General features: G+C 34.2%; 1 protein-coding gene across 3 annotated transcripts in view; it reads right to left on the bottom strand.

Annotated features, from left to right (window-relative positions):
* The window catches only part of SMC2 (structural maintenance of chromosomes 2), a 63,417-nt gene continuing 42,798 nt past the window's right edge, over positions 1-20,619 (bottom strand). For all 3 annotated transcript variants that reach the window (XM_049116334.1, XM_025432376.3, XM_025432377.3), the window contains exons 20-25: positions 18,574-18,768; positions 16,121-16,321; positions 14,009-14,125; positions 10,660-10,820; positions 6,709-6,856; positions 1-5,706 (exon numbers count right to left, since the gene is read on the bottom strand). In XM_049116334.1, the coding sequence (XP_048972291.1) occupies positions 5,548-5,706; positions 6,709-6,856; positions 10,660-10,820; positions 14,009-14,125; positions 16,121-16,321; positions 18,574-18,768 (981 nt within the window). In that variant the 3' untranslated portion in view covers positions 1-5,547. The remainder of the gene's footprint in view (positions 5,707-6,708; positions 6,857-10,659; positions 10,821-14,008; positions 14,126-16,120; positions 16,322-18,573; positions 18,769-20,619) is intronic.

The following is a 20,619-nucleotide window of genomic DNA, read 5'->3' as shown; positions in this document are numbered from 1 at the left end:
TATAATCAGAAAAGTCTTTATTGAGAAGATGTCCTGAGAAGATGTCCAGCTCACAATGACAAATAAATACAAGTTTGTCAAAATTCTAATTTTCATTTGAAAGTTACAGTTTTATTATTTGCAACAAATGTCAGGTTAATAGGACAGGCTCACTTTGTTCATTTTTAGGAAATGTCTACCAAATACTATAGACTTATAACCACAGTTTGTCTTAGTTATCTGTTCAAGTAAAAAAGAAGCAGTTACTTCAGACTCCAACTGAAAGAACTGCATTTCTGTAAAATAACCATGTTTTGGTACGCAGAAATGCTTTTTATATAATTCCCATTTTATCAGATTATGAAAGATGGAGGATGGGATAAAAAATTAACTTTTACAGCTTCATCAAGACACTCTTTAAAAGTGAGCCTGTCATTAAAAAATTCAATCAGTATTGCTAATACACTATGCTGCTCTGCCTTGGTTTATGCTACGGTGACAGCAGTTTTACCCACCCTTCATGCAAATGTTAGCATGGGAGTTGCAAATTCTTTTCAGTCTGCACATAATTCTATCAGTTCTGTACATTGCAAATAACTTCTGTGCTTTGTCTTTTCATTTTCTTAAGAGTCTTTTGAAGATATTTTTAAAATTTTAATGTTCGTTTATTTATGTATGTATGTATGTATGTGTGTGTATGTGTGTGTGTGTGTGTGTGTGTGTGTGTGTTCTAGGAAATCTTTCCCTATAAGGTCACAGAGATTTTGTTTTCTTCTAGATGTGTTATAACTATTGCTTTTTGGCATATGACTTATCCTTAGTTATTTTTTGTGTATGTTGTGAAAGGGGGAATGTTTTTCTGTATAAATATCTTGCTGTCAGTAACATCTGTTGGGAAAAAAAAAAAAACCATGAAAACAGTTTATCTTTTACAGATGTTATTAGATTTAGTTTGCTAATACTTTCTGTGTTTTTGCTCCATCTTCTAATTTTGTTTTATAATGTTTGGTCAAGTTTTAGTATTAGAACCCTGGTCTCATAAAACAAGTTGGAAGTGTTCCCCTCTCCCACTATTTTCTAAAAGACTGTAGGACTGGGGTTATTTCTTCCTTGAATGGTAAAATTTATACGTGAAACCAAATGGGAGGAAAGTGTTCCTTGTGGAGGATAGTTAATTATTTGAATTGCATTAATAGATGTGAGGCTATTCTGGTTTTGTCTACTCTGGTAAGTTTTGGTTGAGTTTTATTTTTCAAATTTCCATTTTGTCTAAGTTGCTGCATTTATAGGCATAAAAATCATATTTTTGCAGTCTTTTAATTTAGGTAAGAGCCACAGTAGCAACTCTTCTTTCCTTCCTGATATTAGTGACTTGTAATTTCTCCAGTTTACCTGATTGGTTTAATTAGAGATAGACTGATTTTGTTGTTCTTTTGAGAACTAGATACTAGTTTCACTATTTTTTTTCTCCACTGTTTTTTGGTCCTGTATATGCTGACTTCTACCTTTCTGTTTAATTTGGGTTTACTTTGTTCTTATTTATCTAAAATATAGATTAAATATGTACCTCTTTTTGTTTTCTAACTCTATCATTTAATAATTTAAAAAAGGATTCCTGATCGTAACATAATAAATTAAAATTTGGAAAATCCTCAGCTATCTGGAAATTAAGAAATACATTCCAAAAGAATCCAACAGTGAGAAATGTCCAGGCAAATTAGAATATATTTTGAACTTAAAGATGAAAACACAACATAACTAATCTTTTAGCCTCATCTCACAAATTTTGATAAGAGGACAATGGTAGTATTAAAATACATTCCAAAAGAATCCAACAGTGAGAAATGTCTAGGCAAATTAGAATATATTTTGAACTTAAAGATGAAAACGCAACATAACTAATCTTTTAGCTTCATCTCACAAATTTTGATAAGAGGACAATGGTAGTATTAATTGCTTGCTGGAAGAAAAGGTCTCAAATCAGTAATCTAAACTTCTACCATACAACTAGAAAAGAGCAAGGTAAGCCTAAAGTAAGCAGGAAAAAAAAGAAGAACAGAAATCAAAACTGAAAGACAAAGTCAATGAGACAAAAAAATGGTACTCTGAAAAAATAAAATCGACAAACTTCAGTAAGTTTGACAAAAGAGGAAAAAAACACACAAATTACCTATATCAGGAATGAAAACAAGTGATACACTTTCGAGCTTGAAGACATTAAAAAGATAATGAGGTAATATAATGAACTCTACACACAAATGACAAATTTGACAATTTAGATGAACTAGAACAATTCCACAAAAAAAAAAAAAAAAAAACTATCACAAGTCACCCATTATAAAACAGATAATTTAAATAGTCCCATAACTATTGAAGAAATTGTGTGTACTTTACATTCTCCCCATCCTACCCTCCTAATCTCCAGGGCCAGACAGTTTCACAGGAGAATTCTAGTATTCAAAAAAGGACTAATACATTCTATATAATTCTACAAAAAATAGAAGGAACATTTCCCATTTTTATAAAGCTAGTATTACCTTAAAACCAAACAAAGCCAGTAGAAAAAAACCAAAAACCAAAATCCATGACCAAACTATTAGCAAACAGAATCTTGTAATAGGCATACCCTGGAGATATTTCTGGTATGCAGGTATCATAAAGCAAAATTTCGGGTTTTCCAGTGCATATAAAAGTTTTATTTATACTGTAGTCTATTATGTATGTGACTGCATTATGTCTAAAAGAAAGTATATACTTTAAAAAATACCTTATTGCTAAAAAATGCTAACCATCATCTATCTGAGCTTTCAGTGAGCTCATCACAGATCACCATAACAATAATGAAAAAGTTTGAACCTATTGTGAAAATTACCATACTGTGACAGACTCAGAACAAATGCTGTTGGAAAAAAATGGTGCTGGAAGACTTGCTTGCTGCAACGTTGCCACAAACCTTCAATTTGTTTAAAGGAAAAATAACAGGTAGTTATCCATGAAGCATAATAAAACGAAGCATGTCTGTACATAAAAAGAATTATAGACATGACCAAATGGGGTTTAATCTAGGAATACCAGGCTGGTTTAATATTAAAAAATTAAGCAATGTAATTCATAATATTAACAGTTTAAGGAAGTTACATGATCATATCAATCAATGCAGACAAAGCAATGAACAAAATTCAATAACCCATACATGATAAAACTGATCAAAGTAGGAATGGAAGGAAACTTCTTTACTTTGATAAATAATATATACTAAAAGCCTATAGCTAACACAATACCTAGCTGGTGAAAGACTGAATGCTTTCCTCGGAATTCTGGGGAAAAGGCAAATATGCCAGCTCTCATTAGTAATCTTATATGACACAATGCTAGAATTTCAAGCCAGTGTAGTTTAAAAAAAAAAAAAAAAAAAAAGGAAATAAAACACAGATCCAAAGGGAAGAAAACCTGCCCTGATTTGCAGATGACATGATTGTGGGAGTAGTCGGCCTATTTGATTACTTTATCATATTGGAAGAGGTTTCTCAAGGTTTTGCTTTTGCCTTCTTAGTGTACCTGAAATGCCCCCGCAAAAAGGGGAAGAATCCTTTGCAAGTGTTTGACATTCTTCCTAAAAATAATTTTCTCACATTGTGCATACTGCTCATCCAGGTATGTCTTAAATTTATTATGTACAATAAATACAAATGTTCAAACTGTCAGAAGGGTAATGTATCATAGATTCTGGAGACCAACTGCCAAGATTGGTATCCTGGCTCTGCCTCTCTATTAACTGTATGGTCACTAAAGACAAGTTCCTTAACTTTTCTGCTCAATTCAATTTCTTCAAATATATGATGCTGATCAAAAGTACTTACCTCAAATGTGAAAACATGTGCAAATGAGAATAGCATCTGATGTATAAAAGAGCTTAGTAATAAATGTTACTCCTATTACTGCACATATATGAAATAAATGTGCCCATTTCCCCTTCATTTCTTCCAAAGAATACGAACAACATGACTCACAAAAATTTAATATGTTTGAGCATTCTCATTAAAGAGTGAGATTATATGACAAATTAGGGGAACAAGTAGATAATTTGTAGTAAAGAAAGTTCATCTGGTAAAATACTCAAGCTCACAAGTTATTTATAAAGTGCTAGTTAAAACAGCAATAAAGTGCCATTTACAACTAGCAAATCAGAAGTAAAAATTACAGCCAGTGCTGACTAGGTTGTGGTCAATAGGTATACGACTTGATGACAAGTGTGAACTGACTGAGCTGTCCTGGCAAACAATCTGCAATACATTTGAAATGAAATAAAAAAACGCATGCCTGCCTCTTATATATGTGATATTATACTTCCTGTAATTCAACATTTACAGCTTTGTCTCCCTCTCCTCCCACAGCAGGCATGAACTAATTCCAGATTCAATCCTTTCTGATATGCCCCATTTTATCAGTTAATCTGGATGTTATCTGACATCCTCAGATATGTATCAGAATGAAGGATAAGAAATCTTAAAGCCAAAAACTATAAGCATATATTAGGGAAAGGATAATATAAAGGAACTAAGTCTTAAGGATAAAGAAGGGATGTGGGGCCCAAAAAACATACTCAAGATCAAACAGGTTAGGTCATGTGAGGGCTTTTAAGATTCAAAATTTGGAGACACTATTCTGGTGATGCACTTAGAAATAATAGGAATTATACACAGTAATATTTTAGCAGTTGGCAGTGCTTCTTTTGAGTTCTTTTGGTAAAATAGATGGATCTAGTTATGTATCTGATTCAAAGAAAAATGTGGTTTAGTCTGTTCACTCTCACATTCTCATTCACTAATAGATTGTTACTGACTGGATTATGAAAAGGCTGACAAAAGTCTCTGAAAACATGAAGAGACTTCAGATAAATGTGGACAGCAGCATGCACCACACCTTCTCCTAGGCTATTAAAAATCTATAAATACTTTTTAAAACCTTCAGATTGCACAGACCAATTACAAAGCATAAAGAAACATGATATCCAAACATGACTGAGTCTAAATCAGGGCTCTGGCACTGTATCTTCATAGAACTAACCACAAATAGCTCAGGGAATGCCTAACAGCTTCCTTTGTGGTCCCTTTGTTGGTCCAGATGCTCACTTTCTAAGTCTTCCTTACCTAAATGACTTTCTTAACAGAAAACACACTAATATCACCTTAGGAATTAAACTAATTAAAAGCTGACTATCAGCTATATTTATCCTATAATTTAATTTCATCTGTTTCTTTGTATTTTTGCAAACAGAATCTACCACCAACCAGGTACCTCAGGCTCCCCAACATATATAAAAGAATTGTGTAAGAAAAAGCATTTGAGGACGTGCATAAAATCACAATCACAGTAATTGGACCACAGTTACATTAATTAAGAAAAGGGGAATCTATATTCATTTAGAAGTGATTATATAAAGGAAGAGAAAATATGGGTTAAGTAACAAAATATTACATTTTTACATAAATAAGCCCAAGTTCTTTATGTTTAAAAAAACTGGTCAAGGTGAAGGAGTAAATCTGTACTTTTAACTTCCAGATGTGGTCATTTGGGTCCTTTTGCCTTGGATGTGGTTTCCTTCGGAATCTTTCCATTTTGACACTGAGTAAATCTGGCTACTGTAGAAACACCATCCACAAACTTGGTTTTGAAAAGGACATTTGCATTGTTGAACATACCCTCCTTTAGTGACACGACAATGAACTTAAGGGAAAAAAAAAAAAACATAAACGCTATTTTTTGTAATCTGAAGAAATGCACTATGTTTATTCTGGGGTTAAGAACTGTCTAGAGGTATTCTGATTATTTCTTTCAAAGCTTGGTTCAAAGCAAATGCACATGCTCAAATCCAAGTAACAGTTCTATTATTAGGCACCTATATGGATTCTAGCTTTCTATATTTGGGTTTTAGGAGTCTCTTTTACCTTGAGTGCTTCATTAACCAAGTTTACTATTTCCTGCCCGTTGACTGCTTGTTGCTGTCCTCTGCAGCTGGCATCACTGTTTTGTTGCTACAAGTGCTAAATGCCCTGGTGAAATAGCTTTCCCTGTGATATTTTAAAAATATCAGAGAAGGCTACAAGTTCCTGAAAGCACTACCACTAGCTCAAGTGGAACATTTACATAATTAAGAAAAGGTACCACCTCACTGTTACCTGCTAATAAACACAGTCTGTGAGAACTATGAAAAGTGAAGCTCCCAGCGTTGGATTTTGCATGATCTACACAACCACATTTGGAAGCCCCAGTTCCTACAGCAACAGTTCAATAAAAACAAACTGTTCTTAAAGGGCTTTGGGCTTTTATTTCCTACCCAGGAAAAATGATGAGTACCCCCATCAAGTACCCTATGATTTTCTGATTTCTTACTTAGATTGTGTATCCTCTGGCAGCTAGCTAGAGAAAATAATAACGTCAACCATAAATTAATTCCAAATTATGAAAAACTTCGATTCTCCCTCATCGTACAACCAACAATGGTAATGTCTGGATCTTTCTTTAATAGGAAACCAACCCTTTTTTTCCCCTTCTCTATCCATTTGAATGTAAGTTTGTCTAAATATTCACTGTATATTTAAAGAGATACATAATACTTTAATATTCTTCAATCCTAAATATCTTAGTATTGGCCATTACTAAAGAATAGTTTTAGAAAACAAATACTATACTTAAAACTATCATGGAGACATTTTTTCTGGTTCTTACCTGAGAATGTGTGAAATGAGTACGCAGCATCTGTCCAATATTCTGGGTGTGAGAAAGGTCCAAAGCTGCATCTACCTCATCCAGGATATAAATTGGAGCAGGTTTGAAGAGGAGCATGGACAATATTAATGACAAAGCTACTAACGACCTATGAAAAGATCAGAAGAGAAGTCACCAAAACTTGATTTTACCACTCTTTACCAAAACACTAAAGCAAATCTGCTATACTCTTATTATGGGTAATGCAGATTTAGCTGAAAATCACCATAGAAATAAATTTCAAACTTCAACACTTTTATTGTATTAAAATGTTTCTTTTAATTTAGATTCTCCTATTTTCTCTTAAATGAGTTTTATTTTAACAGACCAGGTTTATATTCTTCTTTCCAATCAAATAATCAGGATAATTGGTATTTATCCTTAAGGAAAGATCATGTTAGGTTCTTTCTTTCCTTCCCCAATTGCTATTTAGGTAGAAGGCGACTGAGGGCTATATACTTACCTGTAAAGACAATAGCTACTGTCTTGGTGATAGTATAACAGGTTTAGGTGCCCTCTTTCAAACTTTTACTATGCATGCACTTATGAGTATACACAGATGCACACAAATACCCACTTTTTGTACTGGTACCATTTAAGAGTAAGCTGTATTGACTATGACCCGTTACTTCCCAATGTCAGAAGTTCAAACAATTATTATGTGGTTAATTTTGTGTGTCAACTTAACTGGATCATGGAGTATTCAAATATTTGGCTACACTTTATTTCTGGGTTTGTCTCTGAGGGCATTTCTGGGTGAAATTTGGATTTGAATTGGAAGACTCAGTAAAGCACTTTGCACTCTCCAACGTGGGTAGATATCCGATATCCTACAACTTGCTGAAGGCCTTAACAGTAAGAAAGGTAGAGGAAAGAATTTGTTCTTTCCTGCCTTGTTACTTGAGCTGGGACATGGATATTTGGTCTCCATGCTCCTGGTGCTCAGGCCTTCAGGCTCACATTGAATTACACCACTGGTCCCCCTGAATTTCCAACCTGCAGACAAACTGTGGAACTTCTCAGCCCACACAGTAAGATGAGCCAGTTCTGTATTAAAAAATGATCTTTTCATATACATACACAAACATACACCCCCCGCCCACTGGTTCTGTTTCTCTGGAGAACCCTAATACACCTTATCTAAAAGCTGAGTTAGGCACCCCAGATTTTAGAGCTCCTTTTCAGTTCTCTTTTAGCTAGCCATCCCCTGTAACTATATCTGGTTTTGTTCTAATTTGGTATGAAGAATCATATAATAATTCTTACATTTTTTTCTTAAAAATTTTATTTAAAAAAGCTTTTTTTTTTTTTTTTTTTAAATAGAGAAACCAAACTTTCTAGCAAGGGCATGTAAAAAACAGTGCAATAAACAATACTGAAACTGATATTTACCTCTAAAAGGGGAGTGGAGGTTATTCAAGCAACCTAAAATTATTTTTCATTGGCTCTCTCTGTGCCAAATGTTTACAGCACTGAACTTTCTTTCAACTTAACCTTTCAGGAAAAAAAATCTTTCACCAAGAGTTATACTGTGCTGGATATACAGCTAAAATAATGGTATATATCTAGAAATAATTTTGTATCATCTTAATTATGGAAATAATTTTCAGGTCCCAATAAGAAAATAAGCATTCATTTTAGGTTATCTTCAAAACATTTTCTAAGGCTTTGGCAAAAAAAAAAGTTAGATATTGGGATATGAACCATGGAATTCAATTTTAAAAGTCACTGAAAGGTGTCTTATACTGTTAAAATATTTAGGAATTTTATCATAATGAATTATAATCAGGGGATCACTATTTTATCATAAAAATGACAAAGGATTTCATAAGGAAAATTAACAGGTCTTGGTGTTTTCTACATACATAAGAGTTCCATGATGGCATCATAGGGCACATGAGAAAAATTTAACTACTAGGACTATATATCCTGCAGGGGAAAAATGCAAAATTAATAACCATCTTTAATTATGTTAATATTCACAATTTTCTCTCAGTAGGTTTTAATTATTTGGTTCTCTACAGCAGGTAAGGATTTAGGCCACATGACCTCCTAAGTGTGCCGATTGAATCACCGTGTTAAGACTGGGAAAGAGGTCCCTGAAGCCTAGAACATGCCATTTCCAACACTATTCATTCCTTTATGTAGATCCAAATTTCCATCTGGTATCATTTTCCTTTTGCCTGAAAACTTCCTTTAACTTTTAAAGTTCTGCTGGGATCAGACTCCTTCAGCTTTTGCTTTTCTGAAAAAAATATTTATATTGACTTCAATTTAAAGAGTATTTCGAATAGACATAGAATTCTTGGTTGACATGTTTTTCTTTTATCACTTTCTAGATGTTGTTGCAGACTTCTGGCTTGCACTGTTTTTGACAGTAAGCCTGAAGTCCTTTTTATCTTTGTTCCTTGGCACATAATATGTCTTTCTACTTTTGGCTGCTTTTAAATTTTTTTTCTAAAATCACTGGCATATAAAATCACAATTTCATATAACATGGCTTTGCTATGTTAGCATATGTGTGTGAAGGAGGGGGATATGTTTATCTTACTTAGGGTCACAGAAACGAAGACTGTGGGTTTACAGAACTCATCAAAGGGAAAATTTGGAGCCATTATTTCAAATATTTTTCTATCTTGCCTTTTCCTTTTTGAAATTCCAAGTACATGTATGTTAGATGGCTTGATATTTTCCCATAGGTCACTGAAGCTCAGTTTTATAGTTTTTTCTCAGTTTAGTTTTAATAGTTTCTATTTGCTGTAATTTCAAATTCATTAATTTTTTTTTTACATTGTCTAACTTGTTAATGTCATGCGGTGAATTTTTTTTTTAGGCATATTTATTCTCTCTAGAAATTCCACTAGATTCCTTTTTCCTTGTAATTTTTGGAAATAACTAACATAATTCTATAACTTCCTTGTCTTCCATTTTTATTCACCTGTCATTTCTGGGTCTGTTTCCATTGGAATACTTTTTTTCTAGGCAATGAGTCACATTTTCTTGATTTCTGTCCAGTATTTTTTAATCAGATGCCAGACATTGTGTTATGTTAGAATCTAAATTGTGGTATCTTTCTTTAAAAGCACTGGACTAAAAAAAAAAAAAAATAAAGCACCGGGCTTTGTTCTGAGAAACAACTACGTTACAGGAGGATCAACTTGCTCTCTTAAAGATTTGCAATGAACTCTGCTGTGTGTGTAAGGTAGCCTTCACTTTGGGGGCAGTATAGACTGAATGCAAAGATGTTGCTTTCTGGGGCCTCCCAAATTTTAATTTTCTTTAATTTAGTGAGTCCACTAGGCTTTGTGTGGATTCCCCTCCCTACACCTATAATCCAGAAACTTCTCCAATGGAGAAAGCTGGAGTAAACACCGAGCTGAGAACTTTTATTTTATTGCTCATAGGTATCATACTCTTGGGCTATTCATTTCCCAAAGTCTAAAAATAATTACTTTTCATATATCTCATCTAGTTTTCTAGTTGCTTATCCTTATTTCTCCTTTGTTGCCTACTACTTTAAAGGTTTATTTAGTCATTTGAGAGAGAGAACACATGCAAGTGGAGAGAGAATCCCAAGTAGACTCCCTGCTGAGCATGGAGTCCAATGTGAAGTTCAATCCCACGACCCCAAGATTATGACCTAAGCCCAAATCAAGAGTGGGACGCTCAAAAAAAAAAAAAAAAAAAAAAAAAAAAGAGTGGGATGCTCAATTGAGCTACCCACATGCCCCTGTTGCCTACTATTTTAATCAAATGTTCCAAAAAATAAAAATCTTCAATCTTATATACTAAGCTCCTTAAATTCTACATATAAAGATTACCCACCAATTTTCAATTTTGTTTTGCTTAGATTATGGATTATAATAAAATAAGAGGAATGAGAAATTATAATACTGAAAAGGGATTACTCACCTCTGACCACCACTAAGTTCTGTTAGGTTTTCTTTCCAAGTATTTCCTAAAGCAACCTTGAATTCCAGACCATCCAATACAGTTTGGCCCTCTGGTGGTGCAAGCATAGCATTAGCACCAGGCAAGAGAGTAGAAAAAATAGACCCAAAGTCCTTGTTCACCTGGATTTAAAAAACAAAAAGATAAAAAAAAAAAAAAAAAGATATTAAAATATTATAAAAGGCTTTCCAAGAATAGTCAAATATTGGTATGTGTATATTCAATCTAGTAGATACATTTTGTTGTCTCTTACTAACTCAGATATTCACAAATTATGGTCCATGTGATAAATCTGGCCATGCTCATTTGTTTATGTATTGTCTATGGCTGTTAAAACTAAAACAATAGTCTAGTAATTGCAACTATATGGCTTGAAACATCAAAAATACTTACCTGTCCCTTTACAGAAAAAGTTTACTGAGCTCTGCTCTAACTTCTAAGGGGAACTAGAGGCTATACTTCTAACTGTACTCTGAAATTTTGATACTCTTGTAAGCTATATTATAGGAATCTTCAGATTCCAGAATCTTCCTTCAACTATATAATATAGGAGACAGAAGTTGCAGTTCAAGTGGCAGAAACAAAAAACTCTTGGGTATAAAATGTTCTCTTATAAAACTTGTTTTCTTTTGACTGCTTTGATGGGCCAGTGGTGATCAGCTAACCTTAAAAAGCCTAAGATCACAATGAAGTCTAAGAAAAAAAAAAAAAGGCATGAAATCAAACAACCAGATCTGACATTGGATTGTCCTTGTCTGTAGGCTTCTTTTCAGCCAAAGAAGTTGTCAAAAAACAGGAACAGGATTAGACCCCAACAGGAAAGGCTAAAGAAGCTGTTTGGCTTATCCCCATCAAGCCACAGATTACCTAGAGATTTAGGGTCAGTATTCTAATTTTAATTGGGTAATTTTTGTACATACACGTTTGGATCAATGATTTGAGAATTTGGTCATTGGTCTTCAAAAAAATACACAACTAATAATCTTAGAGCGTTCAGTAAATTTGAAAGCGTATACACACACAGGCACAAACCCATGAGGATCTGACAGTCATGTTCCTTGAAGAAATCTCCAAATTCAAGCGCAAATAAACAAGAGATCTAGATACCAAGGAATACAGTTTTAAGAGTAACTGCATACATACTGAGTAATACCCTACACAGAGTTAATAGATTTTAGTTTTATCTGGGATAGATTTCTGGAGCTAGGTGAGGTTCATCACAATGGAGAGGGCCACTCTCTTTTTTGGGAATGATGAAGATAGCAAAGTATTTATAAACAACTTTGGTTCTTTTTCCGTTCTTTAATTTTTTGTCCAGGTAGGAGTGAGACACTAAACAGGATTAAAACAGTAGACTGCTACTAAACTCTGAACATGACCATGGATTCCATGTGGAAACTCCTCCAAAGAGTAAAAGAGAAACTTAACAGTTAGTGGGTAAAGAAGAAGATAGTCCTATTCAAGATAGGAAATGCATTACCTTCATGGACATATATAAAGGTGAAATGGGACTGAATTTGAAAATCCAACACAGGTAAGAAGGAAACAGAAAAATAACAGAACCAATGCTGAAAATACTCTGGCTTTCTGAATTGAATGTGCTGGAACCCAGAAGTATACAATGCTGATAATAACACTACTTACCTCAATAGGTTATTTTGAGGATTAAATGAGAACATTAATATGAGAATTGTATCTAACATAATAAGCACTGAATAAATCTACCTGCTTTGAGAGAAACTTAGAAATTGGGGGAACATCAATTTAAAGAAGAAATTTGTACTTGCATTAAATGCAGGAACCATGGAGAAAAGTTCTCTAATCCAGTGTTAAATCCACACTTATACAAAGATAATGGGACCCACTTTTTGCACGCCTTTTAAAAAAGCAAACTCCATAGGGAGATGGAACACTGAAAATAAGTCATAGAGTAAGAACAAGGTGACTAAACGGGATAATTGTGCTGCCATTACTGAAAATGAAGTTTTCAGAATTCCAAATAGTTACAGAATTATTTGGAGGCAAAGTACCCAATTAAATCCCAGAGGCATAGGCTTGCTAAAGTACCAAACAGCACAGTAACTATGTTTGAAGTCTTTTGACTGAGAATCTTTTGCTAGGATGATACAGGAAAACTTCCACATAAGAGGCTATGGAATTTATCCTAAAGCAGACAAATTACATGCAGCCTAGGAAGAGAGATAATAGTAAAGAACCTTGAAATCTGCTAAAGTTGTTATGATACAAGACAAAAAAGTACTTGGGATTTTGCTGAATGACAGTCCAGTGAAAGAGAATTCTAAACTTCCTTGCTTACTGCCCAATTTTTTAAGGGCAACAGCAATTAGCAACTGAAAGGCAATCTTAACTTTGGTTCTAACTTAGGAAGAGAATACTGGTAAATCCTTCCTATTACTTTTCCATCTTTGGCTATATGATCTTAGGCTATTTCACCTTTCTAAGCTTTTATTTCTTCATCTATAAAATATGGATGGTTAACTATCAGTTATGGAATTGTTCATTAAAAGTACAAAATGCTTCACTAAAAACCTACAAAATGCATAACTATGAATTTTGAAATGCAATTAATAACTTCTAAGTGAGGAATGCCTGGGTGGCTCAGTGGTTGAGCGTCTGCCTTCAGCTCAGATGGGATCCCAAGGTCCTAAGGACTGAATCCCACATCAAGTTCCCCAGGGAGAAATCGCTTCTCCCTCTGCCTATGTCTCTGCCTCTCTCTCTATGTCACTCATGAATAAATAAGTGGTAGGGAATATGCCAATCTTTAGATAGAGAAATGCTCTGAGAAGGAATATTTGACCTCTCTGAGTCTAGGCAAGAGAAACCAAGGAAGTTAGAACCAACCAAAGGAGTCCTTGGGAGGTGCTTTCCAGTGATCAGAGCTTCCCAATGCAAATCTGAGAATGCTTCTAGCTTCAAGCAGAAGGTGAGTGGGGTATGGCAGATATTGGACAGAATCTAAGGTTTCAGATAAATAGTATTTTGAAGGTAAGAATGAAAAATAAATCTAGAAAGTTAGAAAGTTAGAAATTTAATATAAGTTAGGACCCAGAGAAGTAGACTAAGAGTATGATGAAGGAACACAAACTTATTACCTTTGCAAATCAGTAGTAGGTAAGTCTAAAAGGACAAATGCATTTAAAAGTCAAGGAGGTTTTAATTAAGGTGTGAATGTGTGTCTCATTCAAACACAAATCATTTCAAATTCATCTTAGCGTATAAACCTATTGACAATATTCTTCATACTTGCCTCATAGAGAATAAATGGCAATATTTTTGGTTCAAATACCTTTTGCCAAGCAATATTTAGGGCTTGGTTTTTCTTCTGGTCAAGGTCTTCTATAGTTGCAAGGATTTTGGATTTGTCATTTTCTACAATTCTTTTCTTCTTCATCAGGTCATTATACTAGTAAGATTAAAAAAAATCATACTTAATTAGAAAAATATAAAATTTTCCTTATATTCTAGAATTCAGTCAGGAATAGAGGTTTAATTTTTATATATAATATACATACTCCTGTTTACCAGAAAGGTATACTGCATTAAGAGTCATGATGTAAACCAAATCATGAAGAAAGTAAATATATCACCTATATGCAAAGTTAAGTTGCTATTATTGAGAATTTATAGGATGAGCTCCTGACGTATTCTGATTCCACTAATACCCCCACCAGAGCTTTCTAGCAGCCAAGGCAAAAAAGAAAATGTCTTATGTAAACTCAAAAGTAGCCCTGGCATGCTTTCTTCTTAAAGTCAGTCTCAGCAGTGACACAAAATTTCAATTCCTCACCATTATATACAAGCCCTACATAATTTGGCCCTTACTTCTCTCTGATTTTTTGGTATCCCACTTCTCCCCAGTCTCCAGCTTTTTCAGTTCCTTGAACATAATAAGCTCATTATAGCCTTACAGCCTCTGCATTCTTCTCTCTTCCTAGAATGCATTAGCCTCTGCATTCTTCTTTCTTCTCTGTATCTGACATAATTGGTGCCTCAAGTATCATATCTTCAGAGTGGTCTTTCCTGGTTAATGTAGAAACTCACTGATAAAAAAAATTGAGGGAGGCTGCAAAGGGATAATTACACCATGAGTAGCAGCAGAACTTTCTAAAAATCCTCAATTCATTTCTCCTCAAAGCCTCAAAGGAGGTTTCAAATTCTTTAAAAATTCCAGCCAATCCTGCTCATGTCCCCTTGCTGTCTCTCTGCTTTATGGCCAAGCTCCTAAGACTTCCTCTCTATAATTTTCTCTTATTCCTTGCATAATTCCATGTAGTTTCTCATGTGGACAGACACAAAATACAACAAAACAAAAGGCCACCTTGCTTATCAACAACAGAGCCTTCCCCCCTCTGGTAAGGAAATGGGAGCTGGCAAATTCTTTTAAAGAAATATTAGACCCAGTTATCATATCTAATAAAAACAAAGAAGTGAATAAATTTCATGATCATATGCAGCTCAAATTCAGACCAGATTTTCTTCCACATATATGGCATATATTGCAAAGCTTTAATGGAGAAATAAAATCCAGCAGGAACATTTTATAGATAGATCACAACATGAACATTATTAGCCTATTTGGCATCTAACATAATATAGATTCTTTGTAGATACTAATGTCAATAACAATTACAAAAAAGACCCATTATAGAAAAATTTCTTAAAAGTAATTGAGCTCATAAGTATTACCACTTTTAAAGAGCTCTCATAATTCTATGATACAAATTCAAACAGAATTTTGCAAATTTAAAGAAGGTATATGGCATAATATAAAACTACTCAGACTGCTATTTCCTATGGAGCTGTCAAGAATATGGATTGCTTTCCCCTGTAGATTTTTCTAGTAACATGGCAGATTTTAAAAGTTTTGTCAGGGTTGGGGAGATGGATAACATTATCAAGTAAGTGAGCATTAAAACAGAAGATGCAGCTGGATTTACAAGTTAATTAATGAGTGGCTATGCATATAACAATATTAGTCATTATTATGTAATGGTTCCAGGACACCCTTGAGTCAAAAGGGAGACAATAGCTATGGAATGAATGGTAAGGAGGCAGATAGCTGAGTACACCTTATTTTTCAAAGCCCTTTCAAGGCAAGTGAAAGAAAGGATAGAAATATGAGGAGGTAACCAGAACAAACTTGTTTTTATGTACACAGAGAATAAGAAAAGGGTACAATATGTTTATGGCAAAGCCAATAGAAAAGTTATTCAAGGTACAAAAGAATATATAAATAACTGATAATGCAAAACAATGTAATACGAACTGAAAAGAGAGAAAGGGAAAACAGAAAAAAATCCAGTATCAAAGGCATCAAGCAGAAAATTTGCTAATATTTGCTGCAACGGTCACAGAGAGCCATCAATGCTACTCAGGTGGCCAAAGGAAAAGGGTTTACCCGCTCTTCAGCTTCTGTTAGAACATTCATAGCTCTCATGTTGACATTTCTCCCCAGTTTCTCCTTCATTTCTTGCAATTTCTGAAGTCTCTGTCCAGCTTCTTTTGGGTTGTTGGTTTTAAAATCATAGGCGCTATTAGGTTGCCCAAAAAGGTGTTTCTCTGCATTAATCCAGTCATAGTCTTTCAACATTTTGGAGACCTAGTTACAGAGGATAATAGAAGCATCTATCATTGTTTACAAATGGACATTTAAAAACCAGTTTCTTGGGGTGCCTGGGTGGCTCAGTTGATTAAGCCTCCAGACTCTTGGTTTTTGCTCAAGTCATGATCTCAGGACCCTGAGACTGAGCCCCACTATGGGCTCCAAACTCAGCAGAGAGTCTACTTGAGGATTCTCTCCCTCCCCTTCTGCCCTCCTCCTGCTTGTGCATGCTCTCTCAAATAAATAAATCTTTTTTAAAAAAGTTTCTTAAATATTTAGTAATCTTAAATCAACGACTCCTTCATAAAAATGAGGCTCACTGTTAATAGTAAATCTATATTTTTACCTGGAGGATAGGCTCAAAAAAAAGATGTTGTATAGAAAAAATATCTTCCTATTACTTAAGCATTAGGAGAACCAGCCAGCTCAGGCAAGTATAAAGTATATGTGAAACATTTCCATTAGAATAAAATATAAGTCAGATAAGGCTCCTTCAGATTGTATCAAACTCAAGCAATGGCTTCAAAAACAACTTGTGAGGGAACCTCAGGGTGGCTCTTTGGTTGAATGTCTGCCTTTGGCTCAGGTTATGGTCCACGGGTCCGGGGATCAAGTGCTGCATCAGGCTCCCTATGGGGAGCCTGCTTCTCTCTCTGCCTCTCATGAATTAAAACAAAACAAAAACACACAAAACTTATGAAAGTTAGGATTCTTATGGGAATACGTAAGGCATAGACTTAGTAAATTTGTGCAAGCCTAATCCTGATGAACTGATTAATTCTGAGAATTATTAGATGAATAAAAAGATGCCCTAAATGTGACTCCATTTTCTTAGCCACTCTTTTGATAAAGCACAGCAGTATACTTTATATAATATAAACAGTTAAAAATTTTAAATTATGGTGCTTAAGGAGACTTTCTCAACTAAAATTGTTTAGGCTGGTGTTTACTGGTAAAATCTAATCCTTGTCAATTTGTTTATCCTTATTAATTCCAGGGGTATGGTCTCTCCTCCAGGCTCTAAAGATGATCACTTCCAGTCAAACTTCCCGCTGATCCATCAGCTCTAGGAAGTGATTCTGGGTACAGGTTACTTAGCCTTATCTCTAGTGCCTTGCCTACCATCTGATACTAGATGGTATTCAATAAGTATTTGATAAACCATATACTTCAAAGAATCCTTGACTTTTTAGCAGTTCTATCTGCAAATCTCCTTTTCACCTCCTTAACTATAAATAAAATCCCCCAGCAATCACCACTACTAGCATTTTCAATTAGCAAAAAAATGTATCTTTTTTTGTTATTTCAGGATGATAACAGTAATATTAACATTGGTAATATTTCAGTGAATCCACTAATATTAGGCTACCAGGCTAAAAGGAAATCAGTAATAAATTAGGATACTAATGATGTGGCTATGAAAAAAAAAAAAAAAAAAAAAAACAACATTTCTTTTAAAACTCAGTAATGAACCTGAACAGGAACACATGGCTCTTTCAGAGGGTGGGGTAACTATTTTGTATACTCTGAGTTTTCTGAAGTTAAATCTCTTCTACTTTCAAGATGCTAACAAAGATTTAAAAGACACCAAACTATTACACACTCCTCAGAAAACATAATGGGTGAGTTACTAAGACTTCATCAGTGCAGCCTCTTAACCAAGCATGAATTTCTGCAAAAGTATGTATTCTCTTTAAAGTACTTAAGACATTGTGATACAAAGAAGGAAGAAACTTTAAGAGTGACCAAAAAACTGAGATAACTGCAAAAAGATAGCTGGTAGGCAAAACATCAGATTTCAGATGAGGCTGCAAAATTGACTGATTCTCACAAGGACATCCGGAAGCCAATGAAGTCCTTCTTTTAGAATTTGCCTGTATATGTATTTCTGTGAGTTTCCAATTCATTTTGAAATAAGGTAAACAATATATATTATTAGTACTGATCTATTAATAGGTCTATGAATATTTACAGATTAAAAAATGGTCAGTTCCATGAAAAAACACTATTTGGTGAAAACATGTTGGAGATAGGAATAAATACCTGAAATTTAGAAACAAAACATTTATCCTATTTGGTGAAAAGGAACATTGCTGAGAAGCCTTCAAAATAGCTGTAAGCCTCAAAATTATGTTACACAGCAGTTCTGCCATTTATACTGAATTCCTCATTGAGCAGTTTACCAGAATATTTCAACAACTCAGAAGCAAAAATCTGATTACGGGTAAAAATAAACAACACAAACGTGCCTTCGAAGCAGCATCTTCAGCTTCCCGTTTATGTTTGCTGATGTTGTGGTCCAATTCCTTAATTTTAAGCTGAGAATCATTGTTTTGTTCCTTATGTACTGCTACTTCGGCATATTTAGCTTTAATTACATTGTCTTGGGCTATTATCACTTCTTTTTGTTTGGTCACCTCTTCTTGAGCTTTATTTACAGACTCCTGAAACAAATAATTCAAAGACAACATATAGCAAGGTGCTGTGGACATATTTTTAGTTTATTAAAAGATCATCTAACAAACTTTTGGGCAAGATAGAAATATGTTTAGAGGCAGATGGTCACCTAACCCTCTATATTTTACATCCCCATTAAAATGACTAATTTATATACAGGAGAAAACTTGTTTTACTACTAGAAAAAAGATGGGATGCAGTATTCATGCTGGAAGTGACAAAGTTTCTGCTGGGTACAGTTTAGTTGGGATCAACTTGCAGGGATTATAGGAATCTGACTTTTGAGGTCTCAAAAAGGTGGCATTTTTTAGTAGTTAACAAGAAGACAATATGACAGATCCCCAAATATCATTTATCAAGAGTTTGCAGGTTGGTGCTTTCTACTCTTCCCTTTTATAGATATAAGCTATTTTTACCAGTGACAATGGAAGGTCATAATGTTTGGTTCCAGCACAGGGGTCAAAGGAGAAAAAGAAAAGAGAAACTTTTTTGAACAAATAGATCTGTGACACAAAGAAAAAGTTTCTTGCTTTGACTTTTATTATCCTCCTACTTCCCAAGGCTGAAGCTACTCATTCAATCCTCAAAGTGGTAATTAAAACTGCAATTCAGTCTATCAACAACCCCCTGCTCCACAAACCCCTTTCGTTCATCCTAGATCTTAAATCACATTAAATGTTTAAACCAAAAAAACCAGTTCAACTCATGTTTGGGTACAGGGAAAACCTAAGTAGGACAATCTGCTACAAGCCTCTGAGGAAGAGAAAGGTAGAAGGGTGGTTCTTTGTGATGAAAAGCACAAGTAAGGGCAGCCCCGGTGGCGCAGCGGTTTAGTGCCGCCTGCAGCCCAGGGCGTGATCCTGGAGACCCTGGATCGAGTCCCATGTCAGGCTGTCTGCAAGGAGCCTGCTTCTCCCTCTGCCTATGTCTCTGCCTCTCTCTCTCTCTCTCTCTCTGCATCTCTATGAATAAATTAATAAAATCTTAAAAAAAAAAAAGTGTAGCAGTTTTTTAGGCATGCTCATTACAAAATGATCATTTTGAGCAACAAAGAACACTTAATGTTATGGTTAGGTTATTGAATGTGCTCAAAGTGCTTTAATTTCCTAAAATGTTTAATCTGTGTCATTAGAGATCTTCTGAGGAAGGAAAATAAATCAGGGCATTCATATAAAAACCTAAAGATATTTTAGCTTTTTGAAACATTTGAAGAACAAGAAAAGAAAGTGAAAAATAGTTTGGTGATATTAACCAGAGGGAAAAATAACAGATACAGGCCTATTAACTAACACCATATCTTAAAAAAAAAAAAAAAACATGTTTATGAAGATTTTCTCATGCTTACAGGTTAAAAATTGCATTGCAATTTTGACTATTTTAATCTTTTTTATAATGATAGGAAATTGTCACTAAGGTTGAGCAGAAATGAAATTTTAGTTTTGTCTAATTATTTAGTAGGCAGTTTCTTTTCTTAGCCTCTGGGGAGTGTCCTTTGCTATTCTTATCAAAGAGAGGAAACAATTTAGAATGAAGAGCCTGAAAGAACCACCTTTAAGAACGAAGTGATCCATTCTATACTTTTCCATAAAGAAAAATGGAAATATGTATATGTTTGGACTTTGATTTCATTTAGATTGAGAAAGGAGTAGCTTATTTTCACATTTATCTTTATCTTTAGAAACATGTTATCGAATTTTTAAAAAAATTCTCCAACATGAGATCCATGAAAGACAGCATAAAATATGGAAAATATTTCATATAAAATAAAAAATATAAGATTAAGACATATTAAATAAAATATCTTTAACAACTAAAATTTACTTTGGAGACAAAATAGA

The sequence above is a fragment of the Canis lupus genome, chromosome 11 (assembly GCF_003254725.2).
Source record: "Canis lupus dingo isolate Sandy chromosome 11, ASM325472v2, whole genome shotgun sequence".
NCBI lineage: Eukaryota > Metazoa > Chordata > Mammalia > Carnivora > Canidae > Canis > Canis lupus.
The sequence above is the reverse complement of the archived record's forward strand: the minus strand, read 5'-3'. Positions and strand labels throughout refer to the sequence as shown.